Source organism: Lissotriton vulgaris, chromosome 5 (assembly GCF_964263255.1).
Source record: "Lissotriton vulgaris chromosome 5, aLisVul1.2, whole genome shotgun sequence".
Lineage (NCBI taxonomy): Eukaryota > Metazoa > Chordata > Amphibia > Caudata > Salamandridae > Lissotriton > Lissotriton vulgaris.
Window position 1 is genome coordinate 66,718,484 of NC_141693.1, and position 22,614 is coordinate 66,741,097.

General features: G+C 50.0%; 1 protein-coding gene across 2 annotated transcripts in view; it reads left to right on the forward strand.

The window, feature by feature from the left end:
- Positions 1-15,268: 15,268 nt before the first annotated feature.
- The window catches only part of LOC147710190 (E3 ubiquitin-protein ligase TRIM39-like), a 140,854-nt gene continuing 133,508 nt past the window's right edge, over positions 15,269-22,614 (forward strand). The window contains exon 1 of one of the 2 annotated variants that reach the window (XM_086920875.1): positions 15,269-15,769. In XM_086920875.1, coding sequence (XP_086777001.1) covers positions 15,356-15,769 — 414 coding nt within the window. In that variant the 5' untranslated portion in view covers positions 15,269-15,355. The remainder of the gene's footprint in view (positions 15,770-22,614) is intronic. The other variant, XM_086920876.1, reaches the window with a different exon arrangement.

Genomic DNA, 22,614 nt, shown 5'->3' on the forward strand with positions numbered 1-22,614 from the left:
GTAAAGCTACTGCGGCAATTTTAGTGGGCGTCTCTGAGAAAAGACGTACCTGAAATGATCAAAGAATGCGTGGTATGTGCTCAGACCAAACCATTGACTGGTAAACCTCAAGGATTATTACAACCTTTACCTACACCAGAAGTACCATGGGAAAGTTTTTCTGTGGATTTCATAGTAGGCCTTTCTCCAGATAAAGGTCATACGGTAATCTTGGTTATAATCAATTATCTTACCAAGATGGGACACTTTGTGGCTTGCAAGTCCATCCCCACGGCAGGTCAACTGGCCACCTTGCTAATGGAACACGTAGTAAAATTACATGGACTACCTAAGGTAATTGTTTCAGATCGAGATACTCAATTTACTGCTAGATTCTGGAAGGCATGGTGTTCCGCTCTACATATTTCATCAGCTTTATCGACCAGCTTTCATCCACAAACTGATGGACAGACAGAGCGACTGAATCGTACTCTGAAACAATACCTGAGGAGTTATGTGGACTGTAATACAGACATATGGGTAGAATGGCTATGGTTGCTTATAACAATGCTCAGCATTGTTATACAAGACATACTCCATACTATAGCACATATGGTTTCCATCCGAGATTCAACCCTTTCAGTTCTCCTGGTAGGAGTGATCATATTCCTGAAGTCAGGGACAGAATAGCCCACATTCAGAAGGTTCTCATTAACACGAGAAAATACTTGGTACAGGCTAAGTTAGTGTACAAAGGACAGGCTGACAAACATCGTAGGCAGGGACCCATTTACAAGAAAGGGGATATGGTATGGTTGTCAACACGGAACATCCGCTTTAGGCGGTACAGCGTGTTTAAACCCCGGTTCATAGGGCCCTTCCCGGTGGTGCCACATGTGAATCCGGTTGCTCTTCGAATTGCGTTGCCTTCACATATGAAAATCTACCCGGTGTTTCACGTTTCTTTATTGAAACCGGCTGCTGGCCGTGCAGGAACGAAGCCTTCCTCAGTGTGGGTTGATCAGGAGGAGGAGTACGAGGTGGTGAGGGTCCTCGATTCCAAGATCTTCGTGCCAAACTGTGGTTGTTGATTGCGTGGAAAGGCTATGGGGTGGAGGAGAACTCTTGGGAGCCTGCCTCAGCTGTTCATGCCCCCAGAATGGTTGCTGCCTTTTACCGTCGTCACCCTGACAAGCCCAGCGCCTGTCTGTGCTCTCCGGGAGGGGGATGTACTGTCAGGGGACACGAAGGCGGCGATCGCACTGATCGGCGCTGAGGCCACAGGAACTACACTGCCCAGAGTCTTGAGCGCGACGCATGATGTGGTCGGAACGTCGCCGACGTCAGGTGATGCGGAAGCGCTTTTAGATCGGACAGCGAGGAACAACGCTGCCGATTATTCCGAAGGAGTTCCACGTTGCAGGGGCTTTGCAGAGAAGACATTCGTAGGGTAAGGGTGCCGTTGGCACCGCTCATCCGTTCTACCAGTCTTCTTGGATCTACGCCCCTCCTAATTCGTTATTGTTTGCTACATTGGATACCTGCCCTGGGTATTGTTTCTCCCAACTCGGTCACGGGGGAGTACATTTATTGATTTATTCGAGGGCTGTCTAATTCAGTACTTTTGGAACCTTGGGGTCTACATTTCCCTTTGTTGGCGAACTCCATCCTTCATTAGCTGTTCGGGAGTTCATGCGAGGGAAAGAATCATTAGACCATTTTTGATCATCGTGGAAAGAGAGTAAAACTTGTGGTTCTAGTTCAAGTAGTAATTATTGGGAGTGACGTAACTCTTGATTACTATTTACTCATTTGTGGATATATACTATTGCCTGATGTCTGATGTTGCGATATGCTTCCCTAAAGGAAAAGTATAAAGCTTAAGACCTTGATTCATTCAGTGCACGCTGTACATTTCTTATTACAGGGAGTGTGTATGAGCAGAAGAGGTTCCTCGTCTTTTAGCAGGTATATTCAGATATCTAGAAAGATAATATTGTTGTTGCAGGTAGAGAGGACCGATATAAATATCCTTGTTGTTTTACAGCTCCTTGAAGGTATAGAGGTTCCATACACACTACTCTTGAAAACCAGGCTTCTTTATTTTCCTTTACAGGTTAGTAAAGTAAGGGGTGGTGTGATACAATTTACAGAGAGAGATATAGATCTTGTTAGTAATCAGTTTCCTCTCTTTTCTTGTGTCTTCTCACAGATCTCCCTCCCCGCTGTTCCCATCCTTTCCTTCCCTACCTTTCCATACTTCCCTCGCTTAACCATCTTTTAGTCTGGGTATTGTTCAAAGCCAGACTTGGGGCGGTTGAGAGGTGGACCCCATAGAGCATCGAACCAATCCTGAGGATCCGATCGGGTCAGGAACACACACGCCCACAGCGAACGCAGACACGCCCACAAGGGACTACTTTGCTGGCACGGTTCTTTTACCTTTTAAATGTATATGGTGGCCATCTGCATAGCCTATGTCCTTCTGCTGCAACTGCCCTTTCCAACGCTGTATTGGGTGTTGTGATTGGTGCTGTGGTTACTAAGATTACCCGCCTCAAAGGTTTGGGCTCTCTCTTTATATTATTAGTATGGATATAATGTATCCGGTCGCACAGTCGCAGGCCTTGAAATGCCCTACCCAGCCTGGCATGTATCGCTAGTGGTTCTATGGTGAGGTTGAATAACAACGGGGAAAGCGGGCAACCCTGCCTAGTACCGCGCCCCACCGGGTATAAGGAGGAGATGACCTTACCAACCCCCACCCTGGCGCCTGCCGACGAATATAATATTTCAGTCCAGCGGACATACCCCTCTCCAAACCCAAAGGCTCTCATAACAAAAAATAAATAAGGCCACTCCAAACTATCAAATGCTTTTGCGATATCCACCGAGAGGACCATCGCCTGACAGTCCTCGCCGTGGTCCCCACCCAATATGCGTATCAGCCTGCGTATACTACCGGCGGTGTTGCGAGTAGGAATGAAGCCGGCCTGATCAGGATGAACCAGATGTATCATATGGGGAAGGAGCCGAGAAGCCAAAATACGACTCAGAATTTTATAGTCAGTGGTGGCAATAGATAATGGCCGATACGCAGATGGGTCCGTAGGGGTTTCCCCCGGTTTAAGTAGGGGGATGATGACGGCTTCCCTAGTCGAGGTCCGCAGTACCCCCAGTTGTCTGGCTTCTTTGTAAACCGACAGCAGCCTGGGGGCTAGGATATCCACATAAGCTGAATAGAACTCGATGGGTAGCCCATCAATTCCTGGAGTTTTGTTGCGCGCCAGCTGTTTAATAGCGCATCGAATTTCAGCAAGCTTGATATCTTGGCCGAGGGAATCTGCCTGCTCCGCATCTACTGTAGGCAGCTCGAAATCCTCTAAGAATGCATGCATCTCCACCTCTCCGGCTTGCAAATGGCAATCATTTAAGTCAGCGTAATAGTTACGAAATCGGGTATTTATTTGATGTCCCGACGAGGAGGTCAGCACCAAAATAGGAACACATTTAGGGAGGGGGTTGGCCAACCATGCTAGTAAAGTACCCACCTTATCCCTCTCAGCATGTGCACGGGCCATATAGGTCCTGTGGTCAAAGCACCTCAAGCACTCCACAAACTCTGCCACCGCTTCTTTCAAGTTCAGGACCATTTCCCGCGCCTCAGAGTTAGTGGAGTGGGCCCGCTCGGCCTCCCTAAGGGCCCTCTCTGCAGCGTCTATTTCTTGCAATAGCAGCTTTCGCACTCCCACTCATTTAGTTATACAAAACCCACGGATCACCACCTTGAAGGCGTCCCACTCCAAGGCGGACGTCGCAGCCGTGCCTTCGTTCTCACCAAAATACTGCTCTATCCCTGTTCCCAACTCGCCGCGGAAGACCGGGTCCTCCAGCAACCCCAGATGCAGCCTCCAGGTCGGGACAGTAGGGCGCTCCAGGGCCCAGCAGAAACTCACCAGCAGTGGTTTATGATCCGAGATGGTGCCGGATAGGTATTCACTACCAGCTACCATAGTGGCTAGACTAGTGCTACACAAAACCGCATCGAGCCGCACATGTAAATCATGCAAAGCTGAAAAGTAAGAGTAATCTCGTTCAACGGGGTGTTGCGCTCGCCAGACATCTACAAATGCCCAGTTTTCCTGCCATTAGGTTCTAATCTTTGATAGTTTATGAATTGGGGCAGTAGGTAACGGAGGGTGGGATCTATCTATGGTCACATCTGTAATGGAGTTGAAGTCCCCTCCTAATAGCACTGGGTTCGTGAAATAAACTGCTAAGGTGTTTGATAAGTGCGCAAAGAAAGTCTTCTGTTCAACATTTGGAGCATAAACTGCAGAGGGTTACCTCTCGCCCAAGAAGGCGTCCCCTAACAGCTACATAGCGGCCCTCCGGGTCTATCAGTTGTCAGTCGTCTGGAAGGGGACCCCGGCTTTAATCCAAATCAACACTCCTCGCACGAAAGCCGAATAAGTGGTGTAGTAGAGTTGCCCTCGCCATCTGCGCTGCAGTGCTAATCCTTCCGCCCTAGTCAAGTGTGTCTCCTGCAGAAATGCTATCTGCACGCCCCTGCGTACTAAATAGGAATGGACTTTATATCTGCGCTGCATAGAGTGTAATCCCCGCACATTCCAAGTCATACATTTTACATCAGGTAATGGACCCATGGTACAATTGCAAAAAACACAGGAGTTCTCTGTTCCTCATTAGACATGCCGGCGAGTACCATCCCCGTTCAAGATGTCCCCCTTCCCCAACAATCCCATCCCGCCCAAAACACTGCCCTCCACCCCTAGAACAGGCACTAACATAGTGAATCCCATCCAAACCAACCCATGAATCGCCTCAAAAAGTGCTAAGGCTTACTAATTGGGAACCATCCGGTGGGGGCTGGATAGAGCCTAGCGATTAATCTACAATCAGTCAAAACAGCACCCAGTTACCGCCCCGGGAACGCCACAGAAACATAGCATTCCCAGTCGCCCCATACTTAATTCCATAGTCTTTAAACACCCGGCCAACGTTCAATTGTGCCATTAGAGAGCCAGTCCTGGGGCCCGCCTTTCTGTATTTCTATTCAGAAAAGGGGGTGGTGATGAACAGAGTGTCTGAATTAAGCAGACCACTCTTACCCAGTCCAAAGATCAGGGCTTGATCTATCACCGTTATTTATCTCACTGCCCCATCCCAGCTCAGAACCTGGCTATATGCAAATTAGTCTGTCCCTGGCCCAGTGCATCATGGGAACAGGGCAGACCAAACTACCAAGCCAATTCTTCACCAGAAAGGAGACAAGCTACTGGGGACCGGTTTCTGGCATTTCAGCCTCTTCGGCCCGGCTTGCTTGAATCCTGATGGAGCAGTGAGAAAGGGACTCATGTCTGAGTATACCCTGCCACACTTATAGTGGCCAAAAACGATTCAGAAAAGGGGGTGGTGATGAACAGAGTGTCTGAATTAAGCAGACCACTCTTACCCAGTCCAAAGATCAGGGCTTGATCCATCACCGTTATTTATCTCACTGCCCCATCCCAGCTCAGAACCTGGCTATATGCAAATTAGTCTGTCCCTGGCCCAGTGCATCATGGGAACAGGGCAGACCAAACTACCAAGCCAATTCTTCACCAGAAAGGAGACAAGCTACCGGGGACCGGTTTCTGGCATTTCAGCCTCTTCGGCCCGGCTTGCTTGAATCCTGATGGAGCAGTGAGAAAGGGACTCATGTCTGAGTATACCCTGCCACACTTATAGTGGCCAAAAACGATTCAGAAAAGGGGGTGGTGATGAACAGAGTGTCTGAATTAAGCAGACCACTCTTACCCAGTCCAAAGATCAGGGCTTGATCCATCACCGTTATTTATCTCACTGCCCCATCCCAGCTCAGAACCTGGCTATATGCAAATTAGTCTGTCCCTGGCCCAGTGCATCATGGGAACAGGGCAGACCAAACTACCAAGCCAATTCTTCACCAGAAAGGAGACAAGCTACCGGGGACCTGTTTCTGGCATTTCAGCCTCTTCGGCCCGGCTTGCTTGAATCCTGATGGAGCAGTGAGAAAGGGACTCATGTCTGAGTATACCCTGCCACACTTATAGTGGCCAAAAACGATTCAGAAAAGGGGGTGGTGATGAACAGAGTGTCTGAATTAAGCAGACCACTCTTACCCAGTCCAAAGATCAGGGCTTGATCCATCACCGTTATTTATCTCACTGCCCCATCCCAGCTCAGAACCTGGCTATATGCAAATTAGTCTGTCCCTGGCCCAGTGCATCATGGGAACAGGGCAGACCAAACTACCAAGCCAATTCTTCACCAGAAAGGAGACAAGCTACCGGGGACCGGTTTCTGGCATTTCAGCCTCTTCGGCCCGGCTTGCTTGAATCCTGATGGAGCAGTGAGAAAGGGACTCATGTCTGAGTATACCCTGCCACACTTATAGTGGCCAAAAACGATTCAGAAAAGGGGGTGGTGATGAACAGAGTGTCTGAATTAAGCAGACCACTCTTACCCAGTCCAAAGATCAGGGCTTGATCCATCACCGTTATTTATCTCACTGCCCCATCCCAGCTCAGAACCTGGCTATATGCAAATTAGTCTGTCCCTGGCCCAGTGCATCATGGGAACAGGGCAGACCAAACTACCAAGCCAATTCTTCACCAGAAAGGAGACAAGCTACCGGGGACCGGTTTCTGGCATTTCAGCCTCTTCGGCCCGGCTTGCTTGAATCCTGATGGAGCAGTGAGAAAGGGACTCATGTCTGAGTATACCCTGCCACACTTATAGTGGCCAAAAACGATTCAGAAAAGGGGGTGGTGATGAACAGAGTGTCTGAATTAAGCAGACCACTCTTACCCAGTCCAAAGATCAGGGCTTGATCCATCACCGTTATTTATCTCACTGCCCCATCCCAGCTCAGAACCTGGCTATATGCAAATTAGTCTGTCCCTGGCCCAGTGCATCATGGGAACAGGGCAGACCAAACTACCAAGCCAATTCTTCACCAGAAAGGAGACAAGCTACCGGGGACCGGTTTCTGGCATTTCAGCCTCTTCTGCCCGGCTTGCTTGAATCCTGATGGAGCAGTGAGAAAGGGACTCATGTCTGAGTATACCCTGCCACACTTATAGTGGCCAAAAACGATTCAGAAAAGGGGGTGGTGATGAACAGAGTGTCTGAATTAAGCAGACCACTCTTACCCAGTCCAAAGATCAGGGCTTGATCCATCACCGTTATTTATCTCACTGCCCCATCCCAGCTCAGAACCTGGCTATATGCAAATTAGTCTGTCCCTGGCCCAGTGCATCATGGGAACAGGGCAGACCAAACTACCAAGCCAATTCTTCACCAGAAAGGAGACAAGCTACCGGGGACCGGTTTCTGGCATTTCAGCCTCTTTGGCCCGGCTTGCTTGAATCCTGATGGAGCAGTGAGAAAGGGACTCATGTCTGAGTATACCCTGCCACACTTATAGTGGCCAAAAACGATTCAGAAAAGGGGGTGGTGATGAACAGAGTGTCTGAATTAAGCAGACCACTCTTACCCAGTCCAAAGATCAGCGTGGAAGGGTATTCTCAGATGTGAGACCCTTGCTCATTGCACCATCAGGATTCAAGCAAACCGGGCCGAAGACGGCTGTAATGCCAGAAACCGGTCCCCGGGAGCTTGTTTCCTTCCCAGTGTAAGAATTGGCTTTTGTAGTTTGGTTTGCCCTGTTCCCATCATGCACTGGGACAGGAACAGACTAATTTGCATACAGCCAGGTTCTGAAACTGGGATGGTGCAGTGAGCTAAAAAACGGTGTTGGATCTAGCCCTGATCTCTTGACTGGGTGAGAGCTTTCTGCTTAATTCAGAGACTCTGTCCCTCACCACCCCTTGTTGTAAATATTTCTGTATTTCTAGGTAGCAGCTTATTGAGTCAACAGTAATATCCACCTTTCCTTACCCAGTTTCAACAAACCCATCACACCCCCATATAATACAGAGTCTACTCATCCAGTAGTCCATCCGCTGTTCCCGGTGTGACCAGTGGCAAATGCACACCATCCGATGCCGAAGAGTCCGCATCCGATTGCCCCCTGTCCTCCTCCAGATCTGAGTCTCTCGGCGAGGTCACCGACAAATCACCAGAGATCGTCGACACAGCCCCCAGTGCTCCTCTGCGCTCCAACTCTGTCTGCGAAGTTGACGGTTTCCGCAGTCCTCGCCGTCAGCGCCTTATCCGTTGTGACTTACGGAGCTGAGGGTTTTCAGCGAGTTCCCGTGCTTCTCGTTCTAGCCCATCTTTACCAGCGGTGTGTCCTGGAAGCAAGTCTTCCCATCCAGAATTATGCGCGGTTTGGCCGGAAATAACAGGGAGTACTGGATCCCCTCTGCTCGCGGTTCCTTTTTGACTGATTGCAAGGATGCGCGGCGCCGCTGAGTTTCGAAAGTATAGTCTGTAAACAGAGTAACCTTACTATTTCCGACCTGGAATGGGCCATCAGTACGGGCCTTCTGAAGAAGCAAGTCTCTATCTCTGAAGTGCAACAGGCGTGCCACCACCGGTCGGGGAGGGCGTCCTTGCTGTGGCGGTTTTTTACGGGGACTCGGTGCGCACGTTCTAGGGTGTAGAAGTTAGACAAGCCTTCAGGGGCCACCACCATTCTCAGCCAGTCCTCTAAATAGCGCACCATGTCCGGCCCCTCCGCCTTATCAGGCAAGCCCATGGTAATGTTTGCCAGATCACACCTGAGGGATTTGCAGTGCTAGACCACCCGTTATTTAGTAGGCGGCTGTGAGGGCTAAGCCCCAGGAAAGAGGCTTCAAATATTCGATCTATCAGCTGGTTCTGTTCTCTGCCGCTGCCGTTACCCCCACCAGTGCTGCTAATGAGTACCTCTTGCCAATTGCGCCATCTGCACGGTCCGGTTCAGGGCGAGAGCAGCAGTAGTGCTCATTCCAGTGTGTACTTGGCCATAGGTCCCGCGCCTTGCCCATCTCCAAATGCATAGACTCGTGGCTCTTCATCTACTCCCCGCTATCGCGGTGGCCCCAGTCCCAAACTCCACAGTCTCATCTAGGTGTGCTGCTCCAGCACCCAGTGGTTTTCCCTGTTCATCAGAAGCGCTCCAAGCGCAGGGAGTCCCATCGGAGTTACCCTTGGTCCAGCACGGGAAGCGGGTCCCCCCTCTGTCACTACTCCAGGCCTCCCAGTTTGTCGCCACACCTTCAGGGCTTACTTCCAAACACTTCCAGGATAGGCCCCACCAGTTGCAGCCTCGCCCGCCATCCTCCGGGCGTCGGCATTAGTCCCAGGTCGCCTGCCTATGCTCCTGCCCCGGTTCGCAGTCAGCGGTGTCCCAGGGCAACACGTCCGCCTCCGGGACCTGCAGCCCTAGCTCCCACCGCGCCCCACTCACCAGCAAAGGGCCAGTCGACTCTCGTCCTCCCGGCAGTCCTCGGGCATCAGCAGCCGTCATAGCGCCCTCCGGTGTACCGTGCAGCCTCCAGGGAAGGTAAGGCCTTCCACACCTCCGGTTCCAACTCTTGTGTCCTCTGCGGCGCCAAGCAAAGCCGCGGCAGGCTCCCGGAGCGTCAGTCATTGCGGATCACTCTCCGCGCTGCAGGCGCTTATTTCGTCCTGTCACCAGTGCCGCTCTATGCCCAGAGGCAATCCGTTCTGCAACGCAGACCTAGGCGGCAGTCCGCAGCTCCAGCGACGCAGCTCAAGAGCCTTTTGTTAACACAGCGCCGCCATTTTGAGGGTGCCGCCAGCGGCCAGTCCAGCCCAGAAAAACCGCTCCTAAGTCCTGGGTTATGTCGTGTTTTGGAGCGAAAATGCTACGGTACAGCTCCTCACCGTCAGCCAACCCCCGGGTGGTGCCAGGGGGGTCAAGGGATTATTAATACAGGATGTTTGTGGGGTGTCCCTAGCGGAGCTCGGCGCTCACGCTGCTGACCGCATCAGCTTCCAAGCCACGCCCCCCGGCACTATCCGTTTACTGTAATGCCTTTTAGGTTAAAGAATGCCCCTAACACCTTCCAGAGGTTGGTGAACCAAGTCCTGACTGGGTTGGAATCCTTTAGTGCAGCCTATCTTGATGATATTGCTGTCTTTAGCTCCACCTGGCAGGATCACCTGATCCACCTTGGGAAGGTTCTACAAGCCTTGCAATCTGCAGGACTGACTATCAAGGCATCAAAATGCCAGATAGGGCAGTGCACTGTGGTGTACTTGGGCGATCTTGTTGGTGGAGGCCAGGTCCAACCCTTACAGCCCAAGATCCAGAGCATCCTGGACTGGGCAGCTCCAACCACCCAGACCCAAGTCAGGGCATTCCTTGGCTTGACTGGGTACTACAGAAAGTTTGTGAAGGGGTATGGGTCCATTGTGACTCCCTTCACTGAACTCAAATCCAATAAAATGCCTAAGAAAGTGAACTGGAGTGTTAGCTGTCAAACGGCTTTTGACACCCTGAAAGAAGCAATGTGCTCAGCACCCATTCTAAAAGCACCAGACTACTCCAAGCAGTTCATAGTGCAGACTGATGCCTCAGAGCTGGGGATAGGAGCGGTCCTCTCCCAAATCAACGAGGAAGGCCAAGACCAACCTGTTGCTTTTATCAGCAGGAGGATACTCCCCAGAGAGCAACGTTGGAGTGCCATTGAGAGGGAGGCCTTTGCTGTGGTTTGGTCCCTGAAGAAGTTGAGGCTCTACTTGTTTGGGACTCACTTCCTGGTTCAAACTGACCACAGACCTCTCAGATGGCTAATTCAGATGAAAGGGGAAAATCCAAAACTACTGAGATGGTCCATCTCCCTACAGGGTATGGACTTTGAAGTGGAACACCGACCAGGGACTGCCCATGCCAATGCAGATGGACTTTCCAGGGTCTTCCACTTAGACAATGAAGACTCCCTAGGGCAAGGTTAGTCTCATTGCCTTTCGTTTGGGGGGGGGGGGTTGTGTGAGAAAGGGCCATCTTTTTTGCCTTGGTATGCCCCCACTTTATTCTGAACTGCTGATGTGCTTTGACTGAGTGTGCCCTGGGTTCCTGCCAGCCAGGTACCCAGGGCCTGTGTTCCTTCCCTAAAACTGTGTTGAAACTAAAACCCAATTGGCCTCTCTGGCCACATGTCAGCCCCTAGTAAATGGTACCCTAGTTACCCAGGGCATGGTGACCAGAAAAGACCCCTAAGGGCTGCAGCACTTATTGTGCCACCCTTAGGGGCCCTGTACCTTGGTACCCACACACTGCCTTTGCAGGCTGAGTGCCTAAGTACAGAACTAAACAAGGAGTCGATATGGCACACATCCCTGTGTGCCATGACCACAAACCCACTGCCCTGGCATACATCAGTCACCCCTCTAGCGGGGCGCCCTATGCCAGTGGTGTGGGCACAGGTACAGGTGCCCTGTGCCCCTACAGTACCCAGGGCCATTCCTGGGCACTGTAAGTGCAGTGATGCCATTAAGAGTATATGGTGCTGGGAGGTTGGCATTACGAACTCCACAGCACCATAATGGCTACACTGAAGACTGACAAGTTTGGTACCAAACTTCTCAGCACATTAAACCCGCACTGATGCAAGTGTGAGATTTAATGTAAAATGCACCAGAGGGCATCTTAGAGATGCCCCCTGAAAACCTAACCTACAATCCACGTCTGGGCTGAGTGGCTGCAGTGGCTGCCACACAGCAGACATGTTGCTAGACCCCTGGGGGGAGAGCCCCCTCTCTCCTGGCCTGCAACAATGCACATCCTGGGTGAGGTGCTAGGTCTCCTCCCCCAGGATGGGCAGGGGGAAGCTTCAAAGGCATGCCGCCTCTGTGAGCTTCTCCAGACCATTTGCTGTACCCAGCAACTGGCCCCCACCAGTTCTAACCCCCACTCTGGCGGGAAGACTGGCGGGAAAACCTACGTCAGGAAGGGGGGGGGTGTCAGCCTTTGCCAACCCCACCCCTCAGGTGGGGGAGGAGAGGTGAAGCACGACCCCGGGCTCCGGCCATCTTGAAGATGGGGAGCTCTGCCCAATCACAGCTTGGCTCCTGCCCCCCTCCCACAGGAGAGGAGCAGGCTAGGGGTGTTCTCACCCCAGGACAGTGACCCATTGGTCCCTGTCCTTGCCCTACCTGTAATTCCCCTGAATTCAGTATTTAGGGGCTCCCTGAACCTTCCTTCCTTAGATCCCGATACGAAAAGAAGAAAGAAGTTCAAGAAGAAGAAGACCCGCCGTGCAGCTGCTAACAACAGGACGACAACAACTGACTTGGCCCCAGCCCTACCGGCCTGTAGATCCTGGAACCTGCTCTTGCCTAATTCCCAGCGACTCCTGCGGACAGCAACCTTGGGACACCCAGAGGACCTGCCTGCCTTGACCCTCCTAACGACTGGGACTCCCATCAGAAGAGGCTCTGCTGCAAAAAAACCCTGGTGTCAGCCAGGAAGCTCCGGACCAGCCCACTCTGCACCCGCCGAGCCCGAGCCGTGCCCAACCAGACCCAGACCACGAGGATGTCCCCCCGGCGATTGGGACCTGAAGTCCAGTGCCCAAAGACCCTCCTCGGTGAACCAGACGACGCCTGCAGACTCAGAACCAGGGGACACCCCAACCGTGACCAGCCGAGGGTAAGCTTTTCCGACACCCAAAAACACCCCTGCACCCGGCGCCCTACAACCCCCTGTGCCTCCCTTTGGGGTACCTACCTGTGCTCCAACATCCCAACTTACCTCTCGAAGTGCTGGTCGCCCCTGGAGAGTGTCCATCCCTGAGCCTACAGCCTTTGTTCCTTTTTTATCTTTCCCATTGGATAACATTGAGTGCCCGACGGCTCAGAAGCACCCTGCACCCAGCCGCCCGAGTGCCGCTGGCTGTGCCACCTTTGTCCTATCCTACTTCCCCCTTTGCCCTGAGCAAGTGACCAGGATCCCAGCTCCCACAGCCGCGTGGCCTGCTAACCAGCAACCACCACCCGAAGGCCCCCTTTCCCTCATTGGATATCATTGGGCCTAACTACCTCTGCACCTGGCCGTCCCTGTGCTGCTGGGGCTGAACCAACTGTACTTACCTGACCCTGGGGGACTCCTGAGTCTATGCCCAGAACCTTAACTTCACCAGCCAAGTACTCACCTGGAAACCGGTAACTCACTTACCTGCTATTGGATAACATTGACTAACTTTGACTCGAAAATATTCTAAGTGTGAAGTTTTGGAAACTGTAAATATTCATATAAAATCAGCTGAGTTCCGAATTCCGAAGTACTCACCTGTAAGCAGGGGAGAAGCCAGTACTGTACCTTGTAGCCCAGTGCTTCAACCCGGTAAGTAATCCTTACCGGGTTTAATAGTAATCTGTATTTTCTCCATAGGAACCCATTATCTGCTTTTCTCTGAAATTTCTTCTAAGTGTCTACTTTTGAAAACTTGAAATATCCTTCAAAAATCATACGAAATACTGAAACGCCATTACCTACCTGTTTTAAGTTAAAACTCCATTGCTGGCCCCAGGAACCCAGTCCTGGATTACAAAAGTAGCGCGATCGTACTTTACCTGTAACCTGAATTTTCTCCTATTGGATAACATTGTCAGATTTACCTTGAAAAAGTTTCTAAGTGTGAACTTTTAAAACAGCTTTATATTCATGCAAATTCACTACAGTAACTAAAACGGTTTTACTAAATTGGTTTCAGATTAGACCCCAGGACTGAATCTAGGATCTAGGGCCAAATGTAGGTCACCAAATACCAGTCGGTAACGGCCGATTTCGGCCGTTACCGACCGGTATTTGGTGATTGAGATGTAGGGGGCCTTAAATTTACCGATTCGGTATATTTGCAGAATCGGTAAATTTACTGATTCTGTAAATTACCGAATTGGTAAATTTACCGAATCTCAAATTTGTGATGTAGGTGGCACTGAAAACAGTGCCACAGGCCCTTTAGGAGTCGGTATTTACCACCAAATCCTATTGGGTGGTAAAATACCGAATTCCAGTGTACATGCACATCTGTGCATGTACACCTATGCCATGTGGCACACAGACATGCCCTTAGGGCATGTCTGTGTGCCACATGGCACACAAGCCTGCAATTGGGGTGCTACAGGGTGTCAAAGTGACAACCCGTTCCCCCTGCCAGGATTCGGTATTTACCGATTCGGTAAATACCGATTCGGTATTTACCATAGATTCCTATGGGCTTCAAGGCCCATAGGAATCAATGGGAAATACCGATTCGCTATTTACCGAATCGGTAAATACCGAATCTTACAGAATCGGTAATTGTAAAAGAAAAATTACCTACATCTGCCTACTTCCAATTTACCTACTCTTAAATACCGAATCGGTATGATTCGGTATTTAAGAGTAGGTAAATCGGAATTACCTACATCGGGCCCCTAGGGCCATATGTAGGAAGCCTAATTGCGCTCGCAAATGCTGAAATTTGTAGAATTTCAGCATGTGCGATCGCAATTAGGGCAGTGTGCTATGTAGCACACAAAAACTCACATGCAAAATATGGAATCGCAAAATTTGTGATTCCTTATTTTGCTATTGCATTTAAGGAATCGCAAATTGTGCGACCTTTGTCTTAAGGAATCGCAAAATACCACCAACTTCAGGTTGGTGGTATTTTGCGATTTCTTTGAAAAATTTGCTTTTTGGCATTTTTCAAAGTGCCATGTGGGTCACATACATGCCCTTAGGGAATGTATGTGGGCCACATTTGCACACATGTCAATTTCAGGGGGTGCAAAAGGGTGTCCTATTGACACCCTTACAACCCTGAAATTGCATTCTCAATTTGCGATTCTCTAATTGAGAATCGCAAATCTAGAATGTCTTCCCACTCATCCCTATGGGCCTTCTAGCCCATAGGAATGAATGAGAAGGTATTCCTTATTTGCGAATCCCAATTTGCGATTCGCAAATAAGGAATAAGTAGGATTCGCAATAAAATGTGCTAATCCTACCTACATTTCGTTTTGCGATTCTCTAATTGCGATTCCCTAAAAATCGAAATTTGAGAATCGCAAAATGAAAATGACCTACATATGCCCCATGATTCCTAGATTTTACTCTTGAGAAAGTGTCATTCAAAAGGTAACACATTTGGAAGTAGAATGCCTCTCACAAGTTCACTGAAAACCAGAAAATATTAAACGAATAAACAATCTGAAAACTTGGCAGCTATGTCCGGTATCCTAGCCGAGGAAGGTGCCAACCCTGGAGGTAAAGCCCAGGATCAGAAGACCAGCCCCGCCCCCTCCTGCTCTGAGTGTAACTCGATCACGGAAGTCCCAGCGCAGCCAGAGACGCGCAGAAGCGCAGACACACCCACTGCACACAGAGAAAGAAACTGAAACTTACCTTCACTTCCTGCATTTCTGAATCATGGCGGCAGCAGCTCAGCTCGGGAGCCTCAAGGAAGAGGCCACGTGTTCCATCTGTTTGGAATATTTTAAGGATCCGGTGTCCATAGAGTGTGGACACAACTTCTGCCGCTCCTGCATCACTCAGAGCTGGGAGGGGAGAGATAAAAACGTCCTCTGTCCACAGTGCAGCGAAATATCTCCTCGGAAAAAACTCCGACCCAACAGACAACTGGGGAACATGGTGGAAATTGCAAAACAGCTTCATCTGCCCCCCGTGAGGCCCCCGGAGCTGAATCTGTGTGAGAAACATGAAGAGAAGCTGGGGCTGTTCTGTGCCGAGGATCAAAGGATGATATGCTTGGGCTGCTGGGAGTCCAAGGAGCATAAAACTCACTCAGCAAGTCCTATTGAGGAGGCTGCAGAGGAGCACAAGGTACGTCTGTGGATGTTCAGGGATCACAAAGTCGTTTGTTGAGCCTCCAAGGGGCAGCCGGAGAGCACACGCTGTGTGTGAGAGTGTCCAGAGATCACAAGTCATCCTTAGTATAAGGCAGACCAGACGGCTCCGTGTTACCGACACTACTTTTGCATTCCTGGATTTTGCTTTTTACATATAATTTTTATCTGGTGTTTTGAAGCAATGTCGTCAAGTAAAATGAACCAAGACTACGACTCCCAGAATGCACTGACATGTTAAATCAAAAGCCCTGAAATGGAAAAAGTTGAGTCCCGGTTGCATAGAGTCATCTGGTCACCCTCCCTGTGTATGCCATTGTGGAGGCTGCTGGAGAGAACAGGGTGTGTCTGTGGGTGTTCAGGGAATCAAAGGGCACCCGAGAGTACATAGAGGAGGCTGCTGAAGAGCACAAGGTATGTGTGTGGATGTTTATGGATCATAATGCACCCGTGGGCACTAAAGGAGCCTGTGCAAGGAGTGTATGTGGGTGTTCTCGATTCACAAGTGAAGACAGTGTAAGTTCCACAGAGGAAGAAGCTGCAGAGGAGCACAAGGTATGTGTGAGGGTGTTCGGAGATCACAATTGAATTCACTCGTTATGTTTTTAGGAAGATACAAAGTATGTTTTACAGTGTTAAGGAATCAAAGTTCACCCCGTGGCTACCATAGACGGTGATGGCCAAGATCACACAGTATGTGTGTATGTAGTGAGGAGTCACACGTACAGACACTATATGAGTCTCCCTGAGGATTGCAAAATATATTTCTCGGCTTCAGGGATCAGAGGTTGTGCACTATGAGCCTCCACAGAAGAGGCTGCAGAGGAGCACAAGATATGTCTATGGGTATTCAGGGATCACAATGAACCCTCTGGATCCCCCACAGAAGGCTGCCCTAAAGCACAAGGAATGATTGTGGGAGGAGAGACCTATATAGGAAGCAGCAGAAGAGTGTGTCAGAGCGCTGAGATCCCAGGCCGTTCACACTTTGAGCTACAGAGGCGGCTGCAGAAGATCAGAGGCGTGTGTGTGTTATGGGATCTCAAGCTGTAATGAAAGGATTCTGTGTGTCGTGCATTGTCTCACACAGTGATCGGTGTCAGAAGACGCAATGCAGGGTGTAACACATGGGCACACAAGGTCATCAGACGCAGCAGAAGAGGTGCAGAAGAAGAGCTGCAGCAAGGCATTGTGAAGCGCACTGGCTCACCAGGGCTTCGGGGCAGTTGACTCCCCAGCAGTGCAGGGTTCATCAGACACAAAGAGGTGCAGGGTCCAGGCGCTAGACTCACATCATCATTGGGCACAGAGCGAAGATCTCCTGTAGCTTTGGCTGAAAGAAGTTCACTGGAGTTGGGGACCCCTCACAGGTCTTCAGCGTTCTCTTAAGAGGTCCTTCCTGGGTCCTGGGGGTCCAGCGGCTCCTGTAGAAGGGAGACGGCCATCATTCCCATCTCTGGTCTTCAGCGTTCTCTTCAGTAGAGGTCCTTCCTCGGTCCTGGGGTCCAGCGCCTCCTGTAGAAGGGAGGCAGCCATCATTCCCATCTCTGGTCTTCAGCGTTCTCTTCAGTAGAGGTCCTTCCTCGGTCCTGGGGGTCCAACGCCTCCTGTAGAAGGGAGGCAGCCATCATTCCCATCTCTGGTCTTCAGCGTTCTCTTCAGTAGAGGTCCTTCCTCGGTCCTGGGGTCCAGCGCCTCCTGTAGAAGGGAGACGGCCATCATTCCCACCTCTGGTCTTCAGCGTTCTCTTCAGTAGAGGTCCTTCCTCGGACCTGGGCTCCAGCGCCTCCTGTAGAAGGGAGACGGCTTTCATTCCCACCTCTGGTCTTCAGCGTTCTCTTCAGTAGAGGTCCTTCCTCGGACCTGGGCTCCAGCGCCTCCTGTAGAAGGGAGACGGCTTTCATTCCCACCTCTGGTCTTCAGCGTTCTCTTCAGTAGAGGTCCTTCCTCGGTCCTGGGGGTCCAACGCCTCCTGTAGAAGGGAGACGGCCATCATTCCCGTCTCTGGTCTGCAGCGTTCTCTTCAGTAGAGGTCCTTCCTCGGACCTGGGCTCCAGCGCCTCCTGTAGAAGGGAGACGACTTTCATTCCCACCTCTGGTCTTCAGCGTTCTCTTCAGTAGCGGTCCTTCTCGGTTCTGGCCTCCTGTAGAAGGGAGACGGCCATCATTCCCATCTCTGATCTTCAGCGTTCTCGTCAGTGCTGTGCAGAGCTCCATAAACTTAAAAGGGGACGTTTATATCCTGTCCTAGGATAGTTCAATCCAATCCAGCTGTCCAGTCAGATTCATAATTAGCCCCAGACCTTTGGAGGGAACCAGTTAACTTGAGAGTGAACCACACACAGTCTTTTCTTCCATCAGGACAGATATTCTACCCAGATGGTTGTACGTGGCCCTAAAAGAATTATAATTGAGGGTGGGGGTAGGGGGTAGGGGTTGTTGTGAGGAGCAGGGAATGGTGGGGCGGCTACAAAGAGAAGGGGGACTTTAGGCACTGACTATAACTAAGAATCCGATTCACTCTACAACAGAAAGCATTTCCCTCACACTTTGGCCCCCCCATTATCGCACACGTGAGCCTCACCTCACATGTTCACTAGCACTGCATCCTTTAGACCTCGACCTGAAGGCACCTGAGCCTGACAGCACTGTGAGCCCATATTATTGGTAAAACAGCGCTACACAGATCTGTGTCCCAACATGCTTCCTGCATATACAGTGAGATGGAGCTCGTATATGACAAACTACACAGATTTAGAAGGTAGTGTCAGTAGGCGCTCTCCACTCTGCGTTTGAGTAAACATCTCCCCACTTTGATATATGCAGCGGCCACCATTAGTAGTGTCCTGGCTGGTCATGGGAGGGGGTTTCACTCTGGTTAAAAGCAGGACCTCTGTGGGTGGACTTCAATGTTGTACTTTGCTGGAGAGCAACACGCCAGATGTAAAACACTTGTCAGGGGGCTCGTGGTACGAGTCTCCTGCACAAGAAGATATCCCTGGCCAGGATAGTAAAACAGAAGCAGCTTGTCACATGGACGCGGTTCCAAGACCTTTGACCCTACTGTTCACAGTCTCTATCTGACTGCTGCCATCCTGCCTCATCGAAATGGGGTCTCTAGTTGGCAGTGGTATGCACCCTGTCCAAGTAGGAACCCTCACTCTAGTCAGGGTAAATAAGTTATACACTAGGAATAACCTCTGTTCACCCCCTGGCAGCTGGGTACCAAGCAGTCAGGCTTATCCTATGAGGAAATGTGTAAAGAATTTGTACGCACACACAGTAACACAGTAAAAAAACAACATAAAAGGACCCACACCAGTTCACAAAAATAGCCAATATTTATCTGATTAAAACCAGACAACAAAAATCCCACCAGAAAACAACAAAAATCCCACAAACATAAGTCAAGATATGAGTTTTCAAAGATTAACCCCTTCGATGCTCATGACGAGCTCAGCTCGTCATGAGGCACGGTTGAGCTGTGCATATGACGAGCTGAGCTCGTCATGTATAATGGGAAAGCTCACAAAGAAGCACAGGAGGGGAAAACCCATAGCAGCCAAGGTGTTAAATCAAGTTGTAGTACTTAAAAAATCAAAGCCTTTGAAGTAGGCAAACTTCAATGAAAAGTCTTTGTAGTGCACAAGACCCTGTCCTTCCCTGCCCTGGCTCCAGACACACTACAGGGGCCGAAACGTCTTTGTGTGTACAGGCAGAGCCCTATTCAGTTGTCGGTGTTCACTCCTTCCACTACTCTGGAAGACTCATCAACCTGGTGATGGGCCATCAGGATATGCGGAGCACACCTCCGCTCCCTTTGTGTGACTGTCTAGAGTGAATGCACAAACAGCCCAACTGTCTTCCTGACCCAGACGTGTATTCAGAGACAGTCCGAGTCACAGAATGGTTTACTTAAGAAAATGGCAACGTTCTTAAAGTGCCTTTTTCAGATCTTCTCTTTAAAACCCAACTTTACTAAAAGATGTATTTTAAATTGTGAATCCAGACACACCGAACTCTAATTTTCTTTTTTTTTTTTTTTTGGCTCAAGACATTTATTGAGCATTGCCAGGAATACACAGCATCTCGCCAACAACCCGGAGGCCGGCCGCTATCAGTGCATATATAAATACACAACAATGCAGACAAGTATGTGCGCTAAAACAGTTCCGCCAACAGTACCATCCATTTGACAAATGCAGCGTCTTCACAGCTAAATAAATGAGTCCCGAATTTTTAAGTTTTTATATAACCATTAACATGTGCAGTGCCTATACAACTCAGAAATACTAGGTGGGGGGGGGGGGGGGGTACATGGGCATCCAGGCGGGCATATCTATTCTCGGGAGGCACATGACCGGTAGAGCGGCAGAGTCATGAGACCATAAAAGGGGGAAGGGTGAGTCACAGTACTGTAAGTAGCGGGCTGCCAGGCACTTGGACGATGCCGCGTAAGATGGGGTTCCTCACAGAGGGTCCTTATTGGGGGGGGGGGGGGGCGGGAGGGGGGTAGAGAGGGGGGGGGGAAAGGGGGGGGGGAGGAGAGGAGGAAGCAGCAGACACAACATGTCATACACATTAGTCCAGGAACCGTAGTGTAAGTCCAACAAATTATCATCTCAGGATTTCAACTTCCCAACTTCAAGTGTCATCAATCTCGGGGGGGGGGGGGGGGGGGGGGGTGGTGGAATCAGCAAACACATCATACCATATACAGCAGCCAGGTGGTGCACTGCAAGATCAATAAACATCATCAAATGGTCTCTATTCCCCAACCTCAATTGCTGTCATCCTCGGGCGGATCAGTTACCGAACTCTAATTTTCTGTCTGCTCCCAATGGGACATTAAACTTGAAAGATGTTTCAAGGCAATCCCCATGTTAAACTACGGGAGAGATAGGTCTTGTTTTAGTGAAAAACGAAATTAGCAGTATTTCACTAATAGTACAGTTAAAACACAACAGTACATGTCTTACCTTTTAAAAAACACTGTACCCTGCCCATGGGGCAGCTTTCTGCGTACCTTAGGTATGACTTATTTGTAACAAAAGGGAAGGTTTGGGCCTGGCAAGTGAGTGCACTTGACATTGTCTAAGTGGCAGTTTAAAACTGTGCACAGACAGTGCAGTGGCAGGTCTAAGACATGTTTTGCTAGGCTACTCATGTGGGTGCACAATCAGTGCTGCAGGCCCACTAGTAGCATTTGAATTACAGGCCCTGGTCACATACAGTGCACTGTACTAGGGACTGAATAGTAAATCAAATATGCCAATCATGGAAAGACGAATTACCATCATACTTTAGACATAGAACACTTGCACTTTAGCACTGGTCAGCAGTGGTAAAGTGCCCAGAGACCTAAAACCAGTAAAAAGAAGGTCGGAAAAACACAGGAGGAAGGCAAAAAGTTGGGGATAACCCTGCAAAAAGGGCCAGGTCCACCACTGCCATACACCCTGCTTGGGGTCGGTGACTGCTCTCCTGGCTGCCTGTTCCTTGTTGCAGACTCTGCATCAGCGTGTTGCCTGCTCTCCCTAATCCTGCCTGGTCCCAGCTGCAGCCCTGTATGAGGTTGGTGCCTGTTCCCTGTTGCAGACTCTGTAAAGGGCTGGTGTCTGCTCTCTCATTTGGGCAGGTTGCTTGTCACAGACCCATTTTGAGTATGTTGCTTGTTTTCTGTCTGAGGGCAGATGCCTGACTCTAGTCATAGACCCTTAAAGGGCTTGATGTCTGCTCTCTCTTTCTGGCTGCCTGTTTTCATTCTTCTACTCTGTATGGTGTCTGCTGTGTGTTTTCTCTGACAGACCCTCTATGAGGCTGGCACCTGCTCTCTTGTGACTGTGTGTTCGCTGTGGCAAATCCGGTATGGGGTTGTGGCTGCTCGTTTCCCTTTAGCTGTCTGTTGAGGTTGGTTGCTCTCCTGCTGTTCTGTCTGTTCTCTGTCGGAGATCCTGCAGGTGTCTGGTAACCTGTATCTCAATATGTCTATTCTCGGTCACCAACCTTGTAAGAGGCTGATATATGTTCTCTTTCTCTGACTATTCTCAGTCACAGACTGTGTAAATATTTAGTGCCCACTCTCTCATTTCGGTTGTCTCTTCTCTGTTGCAGACCCTGCCTGGGGTGGGGTCTGCACTCTTCCTGTGTCAGATTTCTATCACAGGCTGTGATCATTTCTTTAGGTGTCTGTTCTCTGTCACTGACCCTGCATTTGGCTGCCACTTGTACAGGGAAAGGTCCTGTTCTGGGTTTTCAGTCAGTAGGATGTAGATGAAACATATTCGAGAACAATATGGATATGTGTGGCCAGAATATACAATTTGAATGTCTGTAATTGGTACTTACAGTCTTACTAAAGACGGACAGTACTTACTGTCTTTTTCCACATCACTAAACCGGGGGCCTGGCCCCTGAGAAGAAACCGTTGTTTGGGGCGGTCAATGTCAGGGCTGGTGCTCCTTTAAGAAGTGTGTCTTCAGAATTATTCTGAATTGTGGGAGGGTTGGGCGCTGATGCCATCTCGATGGGGAAGCTGTGCCAGGTCCTGGGAGCATGAACTGAGAAGGCTTCTTCTGATGCTTTTTTGTCTCCTGTCTGGTGATATCCACGCTCCTGGTCTGATGTTGTCCCCTGGACGTGGTTAGTTTGTCTGGCAGGTCAGTTGGGGTCTTGTTGTTGAGCTCCTTATGTGATGCAGCTGGTCATGAAGATGATCTGGGCTGGAAGGGGAGCCAGTGCAGGACTTTTACTGCGGAGTTGATTTGATTTCTTCAAGCCCTTGATGAGCTGCACCGCTTCATGATGCTGCCTTCCAGGGGT